The sequence below is a fragment of the Danio aesculapii genome, chromosome 10 (genome assembly GCF_903798145.1).
Source record: "Danio aesculapii chromosome 10, fDanAes4.1, whole genome shotgun sequence".
NCBI lineage: Eukaryota > Metazoa > Chordata > Actinopteri > Cypriniformes > Danionidae > Danio > Danio aesculapii.
In genome coordinates, this window is record NC_079444.1 from 21,882,819 (window position 1) to 21,903,190 (window position 20,372).

The 20,372-nt window shown below is 37.6% G+C and overlaps 2 protein-coding genes and 2 pseudogenes across 23 annotated transcripts in view; all 4 read left to right on the forward strand.

The window, feature by feature from the left end:
- LOC130235780 (protocadherin alpha-C2-like) overlaps positions 1 to 20,372 on the forward strand; it is a 235,343-nt gene that overhangs the window by 175,294 nt on the left and 39,677 nt on the right. The window lies entirely within an intron of this gene.
- pcdh1g22 (protocadherin 1 gamma 22) lies at positions 8,634 to 11,307 on the forward strand. Its single transcript, XM_056467424.1, has one exon. It carries the CDS (start codon positions 8,830 to 8,832, stop codon positions 11,305 to 11,307), a length of 2,478 nt encoding a protein of 825 aa, XP_056323399.1. The 5' UTR covers positions 8,634 to 8,829.
- Positions 12,004 to 14,462, forward strand: LOC130236672 (protocadherin gamma-C5-like; annotated as a pseudogene).
- LOC130236673 (protocadherin gamma-C5-like) lies at positions 14,999 to 17,601 on the forward strand (annotated as a pseudogene).

The window sequence follows — 20,372 nt, forward strand, 5'->3', positions numbered from 1 at the left end:
GAGAAATAAGAACTGTGCGACAAGTCACTGATAAAGATGCTGTCAAACAAAAACTCACTGTTGTTGTGGAGGATAACGGACAGCCCTCTCGCTCAGCTGTGGTCTCCATTAACGTGGCTGTGGCTGACAGCTTTCCTGAAGTGCTGTCAGAGTTCTCAGACTTTACGCATGAGAAACAATATAACGACAACCTGACTTTTTATTTAGTTCTGGCTCTTGCAGTGGTTTCCCTGCTCTTCATAGTCTCCATTATTTCCATCATTTCAGTTAAAATCTACAGATGGAGGCAGAATAAACTGTTTTATAAATCAGGAGCAAATCTACCCGTAATTCCATATTATCCTTCAGTCTACGCAGACGGAACATTACAACACGTCTATAATTATGAAATGTGTGGGACCACAGACTCAAGGATGAGTGACGTGAAGTTTGTCAGGCCCTTCAGTCAGAACACACTGGTGAGCCAGAGTCGTTTGGGGACAGTTCAGAGAGAAAAGAAGGAGCAGGAGGTTGATGAGCTGACTTTAGAGGTGAGACTCATGGTTTAGCTCTCATTGCAGCATCAGAATATTAATACCCTGCCTGTTAAAATGTAGGTTCCGAGGGAAAGTTTCACACACAATTCACCTTCCTACACATAGAGAGAGCGAGTGAGAGAGAAGTCTCTCTTTTCTTTTTTGATGCACTAATTTTCTCAGCCCTTCATCCAGTCCCAAAGTGTCTACAATGTAAAATGTCTACAACACAAATGTTATGTGTTCAAGCTTTATGCAGGATTTGCCATATGTTTTCAAGAGATCATTCACCCAAAACTGAAAATTGCTAAATTTACTGAACAAGGACTTGTTCCAAACCAGTTTGAGGTTTTGCCTTTTTTTGACGAGGGGGGTGGGGGTTGGTTGAATACACAGAAAATGTGCATAATACATCAACAGTAGGAAAAGCAAATACTTTGGAAGTCATTGGAACAGGTTTCCAACATTTTTTAATATATCTTCAATTGTTTTCAAATACTTCATACTGTTTTAAAAACCTCTAAACATATTAAACCTTGTCTTTACAAACAGTGTCGATTGGAACTATACCTCTAGAGCTGTAGTTAGAATTACTAGTTCTAACTGTAGAACTGTAGGTCTATTTCGAGTTATCCCTTCATACCCTATTCCTTTCCAACACTTTATCATCCACTTTAAATGATACTAAGAGCTTGTCTTTCTCACATTTTAAGTAATTTGCTCTTAAAAGTGAGTTTAATGATCTGTGTGACAACTGTAGTCCCTTCTTAGTGCACTCCAAAAACATTACGCCATTTTTAATGCAGCTGTGGCTTGTAAAGAAAGGTCCATTTAAAATGTACATTTCAAGCAGAATTTGCATTTGTATTTGCATATAGATATGGTTTTAATTTATATTTGAAAATGAAGCCTATATTTCTATGCATGTGCAACATTTCTTCAGTGTTTTGAGCATGTCAAACATTTTGAAAGTAATCCAAATACCAAAAAATATATATAATATTTTTATTTATGTATTATTGAAACCAAATGCAATTTTATAGACAACAATTAGATAAAAATATTGTTCATAGTATATCAGAGTTGTATGAGATTAGGCTACATGTTAGTGTGAGTGGTTTTATGCTCTGCTTACAGTAAACAAAATGGAGAATTCTCAATAAAATCTGTCTAGTATTAATCATGGAGAAAAAAACTGACCAAGGCAAGCAAACAAGCAAATAGTTTATTATTCACATAACCCATATTGGATAAAGTAAATAAATAAATAAATAAATAAATAAAAATTGACATATTCATTTTTGTCCAATATGAGTTGTGTGAATAATTCGCAAATAGTCTGTGTTTTAACTAACGCGGTTCAGAACTTCAGACTATTGATATTATTATAATAACAATTTAGTGATAAAGTGTTTCTCGATGATGCATCGTGGTAGTTAAGCTGCGAGTTATGTCTTTGTTTGAGAAACGCACCCCAGTACTGTATGTCACAACTTTGTAATATCGCAAATATTATTCTGCTGTTTTTATTTTTGTTTAGGATTTTAAGCGTGCTGAATCTTTTTTTTTTTTTTTAAGTTAATGGGTAAGTTTTAACCATACACTCTGGTGCTACCTTTTAAAACATGTATGTACCAAAATAATCCACATTGGTATCTTGAAAGGTACATCTTAGTATTCAAAAGCACAAAAGTGAATCTTCTGAACAGGTACCATTCAAGTGAAAGCTCTTGTACTTTTATTTCTCAGTGTTTGATTTGACTTAGATCACATGTGTCAAACTCAGTTCCTGGACGGCCGCAGCTCTGCACAGTTTAGCTTTAATCCAAATTAAACACTGCTGATGAAACTAATTGAGTCCTTCAGGCTTGTATTAAACCTACAGGTAAGTGTATTGAAGCAGGGTTGGAACTAAACTGTGCAGGGCTGCAGCTCTCCAGGAACTCCAGGAGTTTGAAACCCATGACTTAGATATATCATAAAAAAATAACGTATTACTCCATGGCACATTTGTCTGTGTTTATACAGAATTTTGCAAAAAAAAAAAAAAATATTACTCCAATAATGCTCCTTTTTTAACTTTTCTCTCATTTATAACTTTTTTCATGTCTCAGTATTGACTTTATTCTTCAATGCGGAAGTTCACTTTTTTTGCGATTTGTTTTAGAACTTCCGATTCAGCTGCCTATGTGAGAAATTACTAGGAATAATAAACCACAGAAAATGGTCAAGCTACTTGCTCTACAAAGTGTTTGCTTCATTATACAGACAAAGCAGAATCATATAGTAAGAAAATATCAGTTTGCAACATCAAGCAGTGCAGCGAGCTGTTTTAGTGTCTAAAAATGAATGGAGTGAATGAGAGCGGAAGTCTCGAGCTAAAAAGATTCAAATGGCTGCGCCCACTCGTACATGAAGAATAAGGTGAAAACGGAGGCTTTGTAATACAATAAATAATCTCTCGCTGTTTCTGCCTTTTTTGCATGTTTTTTTATAGTTACAGATATACTGTAATAACTTAGATTTGTTTTCTAATGTAATCCTCAATATAATTACTTTGCATATTCTGGATGAGTATGTGAATTTCAGCTATACTCTATATCAACCAAAATATCACTCATTAATCACAAGATTCTGTAGCACATTTGTCCAGGCTTTAACATTAACTCCTACTTGCACTTGCACTTTACACTTCCTTTTCCAAGTGATCTCACATTTACAGGGCACAATGTATGTTAACTATAATAAGAAATAGTCCATATAAATACTGATTTAAAGAAAATGTCCATAAAATATATCTGTATATTTTAATTACTTTTCCACATATTAATCACTCAATATATCAAGGCTTTGCATAACTTAAAATATTCTTCCGCCATTTCTGCCTGTTTTCCATTGTGCTTATGTTCAGTGTGGGAATTATCCATTGATGATCGGTGGGTCAACTTTTTTCGGTAGTAGTTTGGTAATACATGCTTCAGTAAATCAAATTCATGAATGTATTTAAATTACATCTAATTTATTAATAAAGTACATACATTTTCAGTGTTTTGAGGGATATTTAGTGACTATTTTAGAGGTTACTGTATGTCAAACTGTACAAATTATGTGTCTAATTTTTCTTTTTTTAGGCTACATGCAGATATAAACTCATATTTTACAAGAAACATGTTTTGTGTATACTTAAGATGTCTATATGTGTGCTCTAGAACTGCCAGTTTCAGACTGTCGAATGATATTTCTCCTAGTATTGATTGGCTTGATTATGCATTCACAATAGTATAATCCATTATAGGGGGGGAATCAAATGTTTTCATATTATACATTTTTAATTACTAATATTTAAGATATAGATCAGAGATCAGAAAAAGCAATTTCTTACTATTAGAGAGCTGACCCCCAATACATTTTGTTTTGATGTCCTTCAGAGGGGAATCAAGTGTTAATTAGAGGGGTTAATCCCCCAAACCCCCCTGTAATTCGCACCCTGCTTATATTATGGCCATAACAAAAGAACAACGTGTTCTTTATAGTGCTGCTTGATGCAAAATCAGAACATATTTTTTAATACTTGTGAACTGCTGAAATACAATATCAAAATTTTACTTAGTTGTCTTATTTATTATTGGAATATTAGCTAAGGGTTTTTGCTTATATTTCATTATGTGCCGTAAATTCTGTTTAATCTTTGCACGTAATTTTTTCTTGTGATCTAAACAAATGACGTTTTATTAAAGGCTCATACTGTATTGTTATGCTGCAAATATTTATCTGCCAATTTTTGCAATGTCTTAGTATTGTACACATATTTCTTGTATGTGTCTGTTCATACATTTGTGAATTACAACACATTCAGAAACATGAAGTAAGCAAAATATAGATGTCAAACACTTCATGCAATTTGACAGTGTTTAGAACAGAACAGTATTTTGTTGCTTTTATTTTCTTTCACTCTTTCTACTAAATGAGTCTCTGTATTCCAGTAATTTCCCTGCACAGTGAGTTCTTGTATATAAATTTCAGACCCACCAACAACACAGTGTCTGTATATGAGCAACCAAAAACTCAAGAACTTCAGTCAGTTCACTCAATGTGGTCTGCTTTGCAATGCTTTTGAAAGTTTTATGCACCCGCTTTCGTAATCCTCATACAGATTAACAACAAGCACCATTGGATAATTTTGTTTTTATTGTGTTTTTACAATTAAAGTTTACTATCAAAGTATGGTGAAAGTAAAAGTATAAGTTCTGCATTAAAGAGATAGTCCACCCAAAAATGAATATGACCTCATCATTTACTCTCCCTCCTGTGGTTTTAAACATTTATGTTAAAAACGAAAGAAGATATTTTGAAGAATGCTGGTTGCCGGGACCCATTGACCTCCAAAGAAGCAAAATAATTGTCATTTTTGGGTGGACTGTCCCTTTAAACTCTCACTGATGCTAGGAGTGGCTTCTCTGCAGTGAGAGCACAGTCAGAAAGCTGAAGCATCAAATCTGTGTCACAGCTGAAGCATTAATCCTGTATCTAAGGGTATCCGCACAGTGCCTATAAATATTGCATTTACATTAAGGAGGAGGGGGAACACTTTCTGTGCTATTTACAGTATGACAAAAGGTTTGTTTCCAGTCGACTGTAACTCACAAATTCACTATACATGCTTATATATTTAGCTTGCATTTAATCATGCCATTTTTTCCTCTGTGACTTGCACATGGTGTAAAATCATAAAGCTATATGATAGAGTGTTTGTTTTGTCTTTAATGTTTGTCATAGTGACCTTCTTCCTCACCATCACTACAGTGGTGTCTTTAATATGAACAACAACTATTTAGCACATGAAGTGATCAATGCAAATGTACTGTAGGGGATTTAATGTTACATTACAGCAATATGATCAATGTGAGTGAAGCTCAGGCAGCACATGAGGTCTGTGCTGGTGTTTGTCTGAATGCTGACTCTCAGCCAGGGGGAAGGAGGGGCCTTTTTTCTCTGCAGTGGGATTCTTTGTCCTGCTTTTGCTCCCTTAAAATCTGCTTATGTCTGTATGTGCCTACAAGAGTTGGATGCAAACACTTTTACAGTCGCAAATCTTTAGATCATATGATCGATTTCCTTGTAATCGTTTTGCTGTGACTTCAAATAAGCACATACAGAATAAGAGCAAACACAACATATATAAACGTTCATATGCAGTGCTTTAAAAAGTTCTTTTTTGATCAGACAGCTAAAACTCAACCCACTCCACCTACAGATTTGCATGTCCATACTGTACTGTCTTCTGTAACACACATAATACTCCCTTGACAACGTGTGTTTCCATGGCAACAGACTGAGTTGGACTGTTCCATTTCTTTATCAAAGGGGTACGGTAGGGCTTGTCCATGTGCGTGTGGGGGGTGGGGATGTTTTTATGATCTTGACCCCCCCTCCCCCTCTATCTCTTCCAGGCTCCCTCTTGTGTTAAAAGTAGTGTTTACCATTATCAGTCTTGTGATTTTCAATACACTTTTATACTGTCATTCTATCATATTAAATATTCTTTAATAAAAATGAAATGCCTTTTAGTAAAAATCATCAGACCTTTATAAAATAAAACAAATGTTAACATTTTAAGCAACCCCATACCTATTAAATGCAATATTTTTTTTCTATTTTATGCTGTTTCAATTGCATTACATAAAACACAAATGAATAACATTTTATTACAATACTAACAGTGACTTTAACCTCTCTCTCTCTCTCTCTCTCCCTCTCTCCTTTTGCTGATCCTGCTTTTTTACCTGGGTTTCACCAACAAAGGTAAGAGAAATTTTCCTTTTTTGTAGTTTAGCAATGCCAGAGGTTCACTTGCCTCTAAAATGTAGTGCAAATATTAACCACAAACAATTTTTTTAGAATTAAATATTTTCAATAAGAAATTGGAGGTGGCTAATGTTTTATTTTCAGAAATTGGGTACAATGGGGCTCAATGCACTTTTGACTTCTCTTTGTCTCTAAACTCTGATGATCACCAACACCTATGGTTCACTATATGCACCAAAAAAATCTCCTGATGAGGTCATCACATGCAAATAAGAGAGGAAAATGATATAATATTTTCTTTGAAATCCTGAAAATGAGGATACAAAACCGGTCAAAAGTTTAGGGTCAGTCTGATTTTTTAATGTTTTAAAATAAGCTTTTCCTGCTCCCCAAGGCTACATTTATTTCATCAATTATACAGTGTAGATTTTTTAAATTGTGAGATGTTATTGCACTATAAAATAACTGTTCAAAAGTAGTTCATAATTTAACTTAATAATTTATTCCAGTAATTTTAAAGATACATTTTCAGCTTTATTACTCCACGATTAGTCACACGATTCTTCAGAAGTCACTCTAATATTAATTATTATTATTATAATTATTATTATTAATGGTAATAGTAATAAAAGCAATAATGACTGGAGTAATAAAAGCAATAATGACTGGAGTAATCTTTTTATTTGACACTACATTAAATAAGTAGTTATTTAAAATTTTAATAAATAATTAACTTTTTTTTACATTTAATAAATGCTGCCATGATAAACATAATAATTATCTATAAAAATATTAATAATAATCTTTAAAAAAAGAAAAGAGAAAAAAACTGACCCCAATTGTTTTTTGACCGGGCAATATATATATATATATATATATATATATTATATATATAATATATATATATATATATATATATATATATATATATATATATATATATATATATATATATATATATTATATGAATTGTATCTGTAAGTTTTATAACCATTTATAGCTCTGTTCAGTGTGATTACCTGCAATCTGTTCTAACCAAATCAAATACTTTCTACTTATAGCAAATTTTGTCACAGTTTGTACAATACAATACATAAATACCTATTGCTCCAATTCCATAATTGCCCATTCTAGGGGCTTTTATCCCAGCTCTTTAAAAATCTAGTTTAAAGAAAATTTGATTGTTAGATTTATACAAAGGGAAAAAATAATTAATGTTAGCCCTGTTGTACCCAAATCTACTTGCTTAATAAGATATGTGAATAAATAATGTGCACACACACGTGCACACACACACACACACACACACACACACACACACACACACACACTTGAGAAACAATTATTCTGTAATTTAATAAACTGCTATAACCAGAAGATTTTTTTGTAATTCAGATGTCCAGGTAAGTGCACAGTTTATTCATGACATTTCTGTTAATCTGTGCGGAAAACAAAACCGAGTTTTTTTCCTACGCCCACAAAGATTTTTTTTCAGAAGACTACTGTGAAACATGTAAGTATTTTAGCGAAGATAAAACAGACATGGAAAGCATGGGAAATGCATTCCTTCCTTCTGAACACAAGAGTGCTGCTGCGGGAACAGGCCGCCTGTGTGGCGCTGTCCACCCGCGTGGTGCTGAAACACTCTTCACTCTGCTGCACGTCTCCCCCCGCTCGTGGTTGAGTCCTTTGTTGCAAGAGGATCATGCGGTCTTGTACGGATAAAAAAAACATGTTTACTACTAATATAAAAATGTATGCAATTACATTTAAAGGCGATAAATATGAATAAATGTTACAGTTTAAAAATGTTAGAGCTCATGGTTGTAAAAATGTAAAATTATTAAGTGCCTTCAACAATAACCTCCACATAAACAGAGAGAGAGAGAGGGGGAGAGGAAGGGAGGGAGGGAGAAATACATGCACTGCTTCCACATATTCTTCTGCGCTTCTTGCTGTCGCCACTTGACGGCACACGTCTAATGTTAAAGCAACAGTTCTGTTAAATTGCAGTCAAGATATTTGATGGCAAGTGAATAAAAATAGTGACACACATATATACTTTTATATATTTTTAAACAATAAAATATACTAATATATATATATATATATATATATATATATATATATATATATATATATATATATATATATATATATATATTCACTCCACTGTATCAGTGGCTCCACAGAATGCTCCACGTTGCCTCTGCCTCACTCCTGCTACCCCTGTAGAATATTTAACAAACTGGATTGGTTGCAGGGAAATGCACAGTCAGCCAATAAGGTACACGCTTGGACAAAGAGATCCACTCCCTCCCACGGCTGTGGCATCTTACGCAGCTTTGTGCTCAGAGAACGCATAGACTACTCGTTTTTATCACAAGGACCTCTTACACTAAACAGAAATATGCCATCGATACACAGTTTGGGATTTTTTAATGGGTCTGATTATTTTAAAACGCTGAGAATATTTGAATAAAAGGTCGAAAGCTCGGAGTCAGTGACGATGGAATCTCTGATCTTTTTGATGAGGATTTGGTGGTGCTGTGTCTTTATTATTCCTTGGAGTACAACGGAGGCGCAGATTCGATACACAATTCCAGAGGAGCTAAGAGAAGGATCTGTGGTCGGAAATATTGCTAAAGATCTCGGTTTGGATGTATCTAAGATTATAGATCGTAAACTACAAATAGCGTCTGAGACTGGTAAGCAGTATTTCGCTGTGGATGTGGAGAAGGGTGATCTTACTGTGAATGAGAGAATTGATAGAGAAGATGTATGTGGATACAATGTCCCTTGTGTTTTGATTCTTCAAGCCGTTTTAGAAAATCCTCTGCAGATGCATCGAGTTGAGATTGAAATACAAGATATTAATGACAACGCGCCCAGTTTTAAATCTAATGAGCGTGTACTGAATATTCCTGAATCGTTTAATTCAGGAGCAAAATTCCTCTTAGAGAGCGCTATTGACGCAGATGTACAGTCTAATTCATTAAAATCATACAGTCTGAGTATTAATGATCATTTTGTTTTAAATGTGAAAACACAAGATGGAGTAAAAATTCCTGAATTAGTACTCAAGCAACCTCTTGACCGAGAAAAACAGGAAGCTCATAAGCTAATATTAACGGCAGCTGACGGAGGGAATCCAGTGCGCACGGGAACATGCGAGATCACTGTTGTCGTTCTAGATATAAATGACAATGCTCCTGAATTTGAAAAGCCTTTCTATGAGACTGTTGTTGATGAAAATGAAACAAATCATAAAGAAATAGTAACAGTCAAGGCTATAGATTTAGATGAAGGGTTAAATGGAAAAATCGAGTATTTTTTTGCAGACCAAACACCAGATACCGAATTGTTTAATATTAACCAGCAAACCGGTGCCATAACAGTTAAAAAACAACTGGACCATGAAAAAGCAAGCCTGCATAAATTTGATATAGTTGCAAAAGACAAAGGCAATCCTCAAATGGAGGGCCACTGCAGTGTAAAGATAAAAGTTAATGATGTCAATGACAACGCGCCTGATATAATAATTACTTCTCTTTCAAGCCCAATTCCTGAAAATTCCACAAATGGCACGGTCGTTTCATTAATTAGTACAAAAGATGCAGATTTAGGAGAGAATGGGAAAGTTAAACTTACGTTAGCCCCTGGGCCACCGTTTAGATTGAGCCCTACAGTATCTAATCATTACGCGTTGGTTACCAACGGTCCTCTAGACAGAGAAAACTACCCTGAATATAAAATTGAACTGAACGCAGTTGATGGTGGTTCGCCACCGCTGTTTAGTAGGAAAACAGTAATAATCAGCATTTCAGATGTAAACGATAACCCTCCAATATTCACGGAAAAATCTTACACGGTTTATGCTAAGGAAAACAGCGCTCAAGATTCAATATTGTGCTCGGTCTCTGCACATGACCCAGACTTAGGCGAAAATGCAAAAATCTCCTACTCCGTTTTGGACTCTAAAGTTAAAGACGTGCCTGTGTCTTCTTACATCTATATAAATTCTGAAAATGGAAGTATATTTAACTTGCAGACATTTGATTACGAGAAAATTAAAGTTTTAAACATCATAGTACAGGCTAAAGATCAAGGCTCTCCATCTCTGTGCAGCAACGCTACTGTTCATGTGTTTATTCTGGACCGGAACGATAATGCTCCTGCTGTCATTTACCCGTCCACATCCATGGGCTCGGTCTCTCATCAGAGGATGCCCCGTTCTGCTAAAGCAGGACATCTCGTTACTAAGGTAACAGCAGTGGACGCGGACTCGGGTCATAACGCCTGGCTGTTCTACAGGCTCGCGGAGGCCACGGACGCGTCTTTGTTCAGTGTGAATTTACATACGGGAGAGGTGAGGACTAAACGCGCTGTTTCAGAGCACGATGACTCCTCTCAGAGACTTTACATAGAAATAAAGGATAACGGAGAACCGATCCAGTCCACCACCGTCACAGTGGATATACTAATAGAGGACGGGTTTCATGAGCCCATCTCAGACTATCGTTTAAAAACTACAGAGGACAACAAGAAAACCGGCAAAATAACGCTGTATTTGATCATCTCATTGGGAACAGTGTCAGTTTTGTGTATATTGACCTTTTTCACGTTGGTTGTGAAATGCGTAAAAAGCAGCATCGTAAGTTCAAGCTGCTGCATCAGACGAACTGATTCTGGATACAAAAACCCCAACAGAAACCTGCAGATCCAGCTCAATACTGACGGGCCCATTAAGTATGTGGAGGTTCTGGGAGGAGATATGATGTCTCAGAGTCAGTCCTTTGGCTCTTATCTCTCTCCAATGTCCGAATTCAGTGATCTCACCCTCATTAAGCCCAGCAGCACCACAAACTTTACAGACACGCTAAACACGCTTGATGCGTCATTACCAGACAGCGCGTGGACGTTTGAGAGCCAACAGGTGAGACAAAAGTTACGTTGGCTATATTCAGAGCTGTCGGTTTATATCTAAATACAAATGTGTCCCACACCCATTGTGTTTTCGTGTTCACATACATTTTAATCAAGACATTATGTATTGAAAAAAATGACAGAGCCAACAGGTGAGCGAGTGAAATGTGATCAGTTTTGAACATATTTTAATGTCATTATAAAAAGTTAATTATGCAAATACAGTTTTTTGTTGATTGGTTTATTTTTGAACATGAACATTATAAATGTTGATTTAATTATATTGTAAAAAAAGGAAATTATGCAAATATAGTGTTTTTATTATTTAATTATTACTATTATTTTTTTATTTCGAAAGTCAAAATGTGGTTAGTGTAATAATAAAAAGGTAAATTAGTTTATTTGGTTTTGTACTTTTAGCTTTGGAAATTAGATATAAATTGAGCTTTCTATTATATATATTCCATATGTGCTTTGCTCTGCCTCTTTAAGACTGATGCATGTTGTGAGTGGAAAGCGCTCATCCAATAGTGAGACCGTACTGCACAAAGGGATCTACTCCCTCCCCCTAACATAACGCTGAAAACCATTGCGCACAGAGCTAGGACAAAATGAGCAGTGCTGGTAGCGGAATGTTTAACGGAATATAATCTGGACTGCTAAACGTTTTAACATGTTGCCTTACTTTTTTGAATGCTTAAGGGAATAATATGCATGTCAGGGTACTGGAACCAACGCCTATTCGTTGTGTTTGGAAATGAGGACTCAAATACAAAGGAGAAATTTTGTGCTGGCGGGCGCTGTGCTGTTGTGTTTCGCCGTGTGGAGTGATGCAGACGCGCAGCTTCGTTATACAATACCGGAGGAGCTCAAGGAGGGATCTATTGTTGGAAATGTAGCTAAAGATCTAGATTTGGATGTATCTGAGATTTCTAATCGTAAATTACGGATAGCATCTGAGTCTGGTAAGCAATATTTCAGCTGAATTTGAGGAATGGCGAGCTACTTGTGAATGAAGTAATAGACAGAGAAACATTGTGCGGACAAAGCGCGAGCTGTGTGTTACCATTACAAGTCATCATAGAGGATCCACTCCAGTTTTATCGTGTAGAAGTTAACATACAAGATATTAATGATAACTCTCCAATATTCTTGTCAGAAATAAACATAATAGAGGTGCCTGAGTCAACCTTAGCTGGTACGAGGTTTCGTTTGAAGCCTGCTCAAGATCCTGGACGTTGAACGAACTCTTTACCGCACTTACGCGCTTAATAAAAATGAACATTTCGTTTTGCACATTAAAAACGATAAGGATGGAACAAAAGTCCCAGAAATAGTTTTAACAAAAGCCGTCGACAGAGAGAAACAGTCTGTACATCATCTAATTTGACAGGTATTGATGGGGGTGATCCAGCGAGATCAGGCACTACTCAGATTACTGTGAAAATTCTAGATGGCAAATGATAATGCTCCGTATTTGAACACGACTTATATGAGGTTAAAGTGATGGAGAACACAGTACCAGGTACAATGATACATACTGTAAAAGCTATTGATTTGGATGATGGTGTAAACAGTGAGGTTGAGTATTCCTTTGCGGCAAGACACACCTGAAACTATTCAAGTGTATTTTATATTAATTCCATTACTGGAGAATTAGTCGTTTCTAAGCATCTTGATTATGAAACCAGCACCTCGTACAAAATTGACATACGCGCAAGAGACAAAGGATCACTTGCAATGGAAGGACATTGCAGAGTCCAGGTGAATGTTTTAGATGTGAATGATAATGTGCCTGAGATCACCATCACATCCTCACCCAAACCTGTGCGAGAAGATGAGCCCGCTGGGACAATGGTAGCTTTAATAAATATTAAGGATTTGGATTCCGGCTTAAATGCTAATGTAACACTTAGCATGTCACTAGACACTCCATTTAAATTAAAGCCAACATTTGCAAACCATTACGCACTGGTAACAGATTTACAATTGGATCGAGAAAAATTTCCTAGATATGATATCGAGCTCAAAGCATCAGATTCTGGATCACCTCAACTAGTATCAAGTAGGTTCATTACAGTTAATATACTAGATGTCAATGATAATGCTCCAGTTTTCTCTGAACGTGTGTACTCGGTTTATATTAAAGAAAACAGCGCTCCAGGATCAATATTAGCATCGGTGACGGCATCAGACTTGGATACAGGACAAAATGCTAAAATTGTGTATTCAGTTCTGGATACTAATACTCGAGAAGTGCCTGTCTCTTCCTATGTATACATAAACGCAGAAAACGGTAGTATATTTAGCATGCACTCGTTTGATTATGAGAAAATAAAAATCTTTCATATGCTTGTGCTTGCCAAAGACCAAGGCTCTCCATCTCTGAGCAGCAACGCTACTGTTCATGTGTTTATTTTGGACCAGAACGATAATGCACCTGCTGTCATTTATCCGTCCACATCCATGGGCTCGGTCTCTCATCAGAGGATGCCCCGTGTTGCTAAAGCAGGACATCTCGTTACTAAGGTAACAGCAGTGGACGCGGACTCGGGTCATAACGCCTGGCTGTTCTACAGGCTCGCGGAGGCCACGGACGCGTCTCTGTTCAGTGTGAATTTACATACGGGAGAGGTGAGGACTAAACGCGCTGTTTCAGAGCACGATGACTCCTCTCAGAGACTGGTCATAGAGATAAAGGATAATGGAGAACCAGTGCAGTCCACGACAGTTACTGTGGACATACTGATAGAGGAGGGCGTTTATGAGCCCATCTCTGAATATAACATGAAAACTTCAGAAAACAACAACAAAAAAAGTGGCAAAATCACTTTATATTTGATCATCTCTTTGGGAACCGTATCAGTTTTATCTGTGTTGACATTGTTCACGTTGATTGTGAAATGCGTTAAAAGCAGCATCGGAAGTTCAAGCTGCTGCATCAGACGAACTGATTCTGGATACAAAAACCCCAACAGAAACCTGCAGATCCAGCTCAACACTGACGGGCCAATTAAGTATGTGGAGGTTCTGGGAGGGGATATGATGTCTCAGAGTCAGTCCTTTGGCTCTTATCTCTCTCCAATGTCCGAATTCAGTGATCTCACCCTCATTAAGCCCAGCAGCACCACAAACTTTACAGACACGTTAAACACGCTTGATGCGTCATTACCAGACAGCGCGTGGACGTTCGAGAGCCAACAGGTGAGCGCGTGAATGTTTAACATTATATTTCTGATGTCATTGTGTGTAATATTTAGCATTTTAACCACGTAACAACTTCAAATTTTATAAATAATATTATTTTTTACTTATTTCTATCCTCTAAAACATTTAGAGGAAAATAAAACCCTTTACGTTGACAGCTACTCTATCTTTGTTAATCACTGAAGGTGTATATTAGACAAAAAAGGACCCGTTCATGGGTTTACATATTTGAGTCTCAATGAAGTGCATCATCTCATTAAAATTATTCTTGTATTTATGTTTGCAATATATATTTTCTTAATATTACGTTCACCTGCATTTGCTTTTCTAACGCGTAATTTTGTTTGGTATGGTTGTTTCAACGCAAAATGGCTTGTAAACGTACAGCATGCTTTTGTATGGGTGTTGAGCGTGACTTTGCTCTGCCTCTTTAAGACTGATGCTTGTTGTGAGTGGAGAGTGCTCATCCAATAACGAGACCGCACTGCACAAAGGGATCTACTCCCTCCCCTTGACATGATGCTGAAACCCATTGCGCACAGAGCTGAGGCAAAATGCACTGAACTCGCAGCATTAACAAAGGAACCTAACGTGGAGGTTTTTACATTTTAAAATGTGCATTATTTTGTGAAGGCTATAGGAGCATATAATGCATATCAGAACACTGGAATCAAGGATAATTCATTGTCTTTGGAAATGAGGACTCAAATGCAAAGGAGAATTTTGGTGCTGGCGGGCGCTTGTGGCCTGTTGTGTTTTGCCGTTTTGTGGAGCGATTCTGCCGCACAGCCTCGTTATACAATACCGGAGGAGCTGAAGGAGGGATCTATTGTTGGAAATGTAGCTAAAGATCTCGGTTTGGATGTATCTGAGATTTCTAATCGTAAATTACGGATAGCATCTGAGTCTGGTAAGCAATATTTTAGTCTGAACTTGAGAAATGGCGAGCTACTTGTGAATGAAATAATAGACAGAGAAACATTGTGCGGACAAAGCGCGAGCTGTGTGTTACCATTACAAGTCATCATAGAGGATCCACTCCAGTTTTATCGTGTAGAAGTGGACATACAAGATATTAATGATAACTCTCCAATATTCTTGTCAGAAATAAATATAATTGAGGTGCCAGAGTTAACCTTAGCCGGAGCACGATTTCGCTTAGAACCTGCTCAAGATCCTGACGTTGGAACGAACTCTTTACGCACTTACGCGCTTAATAAAAATGAACATTTCGTTTTGCACATTAAAAACGATAAGGATGGAACAAAAGTCCCAGAAATAGTTTTACAAAAAGCCGTCGACAGAGAGAAACAGTCTGTACATCATCTAATTTTGACAGGTATTGATGGGGGTGATCCAGCGAGATCAGGCACTACTCAGATTACTGTGAAAATTCTAGATGCAAATGATAATGCTCCTGTATTTGAACACGACTTATATGAGGTTAAGTGATGGAGAACACAGTACCAGGTACAATGATACATACTGTAAAAGCTATTGATTTGGATGATGGTGTAAACGGTGAGGTTGAGTATTCCTTTGCTGCACATACACCTGATACTATTCAAATGTGTTTGCGATTAATCCCGTGACGGGAGAATTAGTCATTTCCAAGCATCTTGATTATGAAACCAGCCACCTCGTACAAAATTGACATACGGCAAGAGACAAAGGATCACTTACAATGGAAGGACATTGTAGAGTCCAGGTCAATGTTTTAGATGTGAATGATAATGCGCCTGAGATCACCATCACATCCTCACCCAAACCTGTGCGAGAAGACGAGCCTGCTGGGACAATGGTAGCTTTAATAAACGTTAAAGATCTGGATTCCGGCGTAAATGGAAATGTAACACTTAGGATGTCACCAGCCACTCCGTTTAAATTAAAGCCAACATTTGCAAACCATTACGCACTGGTAACAGATTCACAATTAGATCGAGAAAAAATCCTAGATATGATATCGAGCTCAAAGCATCAGACTCTGGATCACCTCAACTTGTATCAAGCAAATTCATTACAGTTAATATACTAGATGTCAATGATAATGCTCCAGTTTTCTCTGAACGTGTGTACTCGGTTTATATTAAAGAAAACAGCGCTCCAGGATCAATATTAGCATCGGTGACAGCCTCAGACTTAGATACAGGTGAAAATGCTAAAATTGTCTATTCAGTTCTGGATACTAATACTCGAGAAGTACCTGTCTCTTCATATGTATACATAAACGCGGAAAACGGTAGTATATTTAGCATGCACTCGTTTGATTATGAGAAAATGAAGGTCTTTCATGTAATTGTGCTTGCCAAAGACCAAGGCTCTCCATCTCTGAGCAGCAACGCTACTGTTCATGTGTTTATTTGGACCAAACGATAATGCACCTGCTGTCATTTATCCGTCCACATCTATGGGCTCAGTCTCTCATCAGAGGATGCCTCGTTCTGCTAAACAGGACATCTCGTTACTAAGGTAACAGCAGTGGACGCGGACTCGGGTCATAACGCCTGGCTGTTTTACAGGCTCGCGGAGGCCACGCGCGTCTCTGTTCAGTGTGAATTTACATACGGGAGAGGTGAGGACTAAACGCGCTGTTTCAGAGCACGATGACTCCTCTCAAGACTGGTCATAGAGATAAAGGATAATGGAGACCAGTGCAGTCCACGACAGTTACTGTGGACATACTGATAGAGAGGGCGTTATGAGCCCATCTCTGAATATACATGAAAACTTCAGAAAACAACAACAAAAAAAGTGGCAAAATCACGTTATATTTGATCATCTCTTTGGGAACCGTATCAGTTTATCTGTGTTGACATTGTTCACGTTGATTGTGAAATGCGTTAAAAGCAGCATCGGAAGTTCAAGCTGCTGCATCAGACGAACTGATTCTGGATACAAAAACCCCAACAGAAACCTGCAGATCCAGCTCAACACTGACGGGCCCCTTAAAGTATGTGGAGTTCTGGGAGGAGATATGATGTCTCAGAGTCAGTCCTTTGGCTCTTATCTCTCTCCAATGTCCGAATTCAGTGATCTCACCTAATTAAGCCCAGCAGCACCACCAAACTTTACAGACACGCTAAACACGCTTGATGCGTCATTACCAGACAGCGCGTGGACGTTCGAGAGCCAACAGGTGAGCGCGTGAATGTTTACATTAATATTTCTAATGCATTTCTGATGTCACTGTGTAAATTATTGATCATACTAACCCTTCACAACTTCAAATTCCATAAATAGTATTATATTTCTTATTTCTATATTTGTTTATCACGGAAGGTGTAGATTAGACAAAATAGGACCCATTAAATATTTCAGTCTCCAAAAAGTGCATAATCTCATATATATATATATATATTTATTTATTTATTTTATTCTTTTTAAATAACATGTTCATGTTTATCAGCATTTGCTTTTCTAACGCGTAATTTTGTTTGGGGTATCGTTGTTTCAACGCAAAACGGCCTTGTAAACGTACAGCATGCTTTTGTATGGGACTTGGAGGGTGACTTTGCTCTGCCTCTTTAAGACTTATGCTTGTTGTGAGTGGAGAGTGCTCATCCAATAACGAGACCGCACTGCACAAAGGGATCTACTCCCTCCCCTTGACATGATGCTGAAACCCATTGCGCACAGAGCTGAGGCAAAATGCACTGCACTCGCAGCATTAACAAAGGAACCTAACGTAGAGGTTTTACTTTTTAAAATGTGCATTATTTTGTGAAGGCTATAGGAGCATATAATGCATATCAGAACACTGGAATCAAGGATAATTCATTGTCTTTGGAAATGAGGACTCAAATACAAAGGAGAATTTTGTGCTGGCGGGCGCTGTGGCTGTTGTGTTTTGCCGTTTTGTGGAGCGATTCTGCCGCACAGCCTCGTTATACAATACCGGAGGAGCTGAAGGAGGGATCTATTGTTGGAAATGTAGCTAAAGATCTCGGTTTGGATGTATCTGAGATTTCTAATCGTAAATTACGGATAGCATCTGAGTCTGGTAAGCAATATTTTAGTCTGAACTTGAGAAATGGCGAGCTACTTGTGAATGAAATATGACAGAGAAACATTGTGCGGACAAAGCGCGAGCTGTGTGTTACCATTACAAGTCATCATAGAGGATCCACTGCAGTTTTATCGTGTAGAAGTGGACATACAAGATATTAATGACAACTCTCCAATATTCTTGTCAGAAATAAATATAATTCAGGTGTCCGAGTCAACATTAGCCGGAGCACGATTTCGCTTAGAACCTGCTCAAGATCCTGACGTTGGAACGAACTCTTTACGCACTTACGCGCTTAATAAAAATGAACATTTCGTTTTGCACATTAAAAACGATAAGGATGGAACAAAAGTCCCAGAAATAGTTTTACAAAAAGCCGTCGACAGAGAGAAACAGTCTGTACATCATCTAATTTTGACAGGTATTGATGGGGGTGATCCAGCGAGATCAGGCACTACTCAGATTACTGTGAAAATTCTAGATGCAAATGATAATGCTCCTGTATTTGAACACGACTTATATGAGGTTAAAGTGATGGAGAACACAGTACCAGGTACAATGATACATACTGTAAAAGCTATTGATTTGGATGATGGTGTAAATGGTGAGGTTGAGTATTCCTTTGCTGCACATACACCTGATACTATTCAAAATGTGTTTGCGATTAATCCCGTGACAGGAGAATTAGTCGTTTCCAAGCATCTTGATTATGAAACCAGCACCTCGTACAAAATTGACATCCGCGCTATGGACAAAGGAGCGCCTGTTATGGAAGGACATTGTAGAGTCCAGGTGAATGTTTTAGATGTGAATGATAATGCGCCTGAGATCACCATCACATCCTCACCCAAACCTGTGCGAGAAGACGAGCCTGCTGGGACAATGGTAGCTTTAATAAATGTTAAAGATCTGGATTCCGGCTTAAATGGAAACGTAACACTTAGGATGTCACCAGCCACTCCGTTTAAATTAAAGCCAACATTTGCAAACCATTACGCACTGGTAACAGATTCACAATTAGATCGAGAAAAAATTCCTAGATATGATATTGAGCTCAAAGCATCAGACTCTGGATCACCTCAACTTGTAACAAGCAAATTCATTACAGTTAATATACTAGATGTCAATGATAATGCTCCAGTTTTCTCTGAACGTGTGTACTCAGTTTATATTAAAGAAAACAGCGCTCCAGGATCAATATTAGCATCGGTGACAGCATCAGACTTGGATACAGGACAAAATGCTAAAATTGTGTATTCAGTTATTGATACTAATACTCGAGAAGTACCTGTCTCTTCATATGCATACATAAACGCGGAAAACGGTAGTATATTTAGCATGCACTCGTTTGATTATGAGAAGCTGAAGATCTTTTATATCACCGTGCTTGCCAAAGATCATGGCTCGCCTCCTTTGAGCAGCAACGCAACTGTTCATGTGTTTATTCTGGACCGGAACGATAATGCACCTGCTGTCATTTACCCGTCCACATCCATGGGCTCGGTCTCTCATCAGAGGATGCCCCGTTCTGCTAAAGCAGGTCATCTCGTTACTAAGGTAACATCAGTGGACGCGGACTCGGGTCACAACGCCTGGCTGTTCTACAGGCTCGCGGAGGCCACGGACGCGTCTCTGTTCAGTGTGAATTTACATACGGGAGAGGTGAGGACTAAACGCGCTGTTTCAGAGCACGATGACTCCTCTCAGAGACTGGTCATAGAGATCAAGGATAATGGAGAACCAGTGCAGTCCACCACAGTCACAGTGGATATACTGATAGAGGAGGGGTTTCATGAGCCCATCCCAGACTATCGTTTAAAAACTACAGAAGACAAGAAAACTGGTAAAATTACGCTGTATTTGATCATCTCGTTGGGAACAGTGTCAGTTTTGTGTATATTGACATTTTCGCG

What these genes read in the sequence shown, in the direction of transcription:
- pcdh1g22 (XM_056467424.1), top strand. Translation starts at nt 8,830, where the DNA reads ATGGAATCTCTGATCTTTTTGATGAGGATTTGGTGGTGCTGTGTCTTT.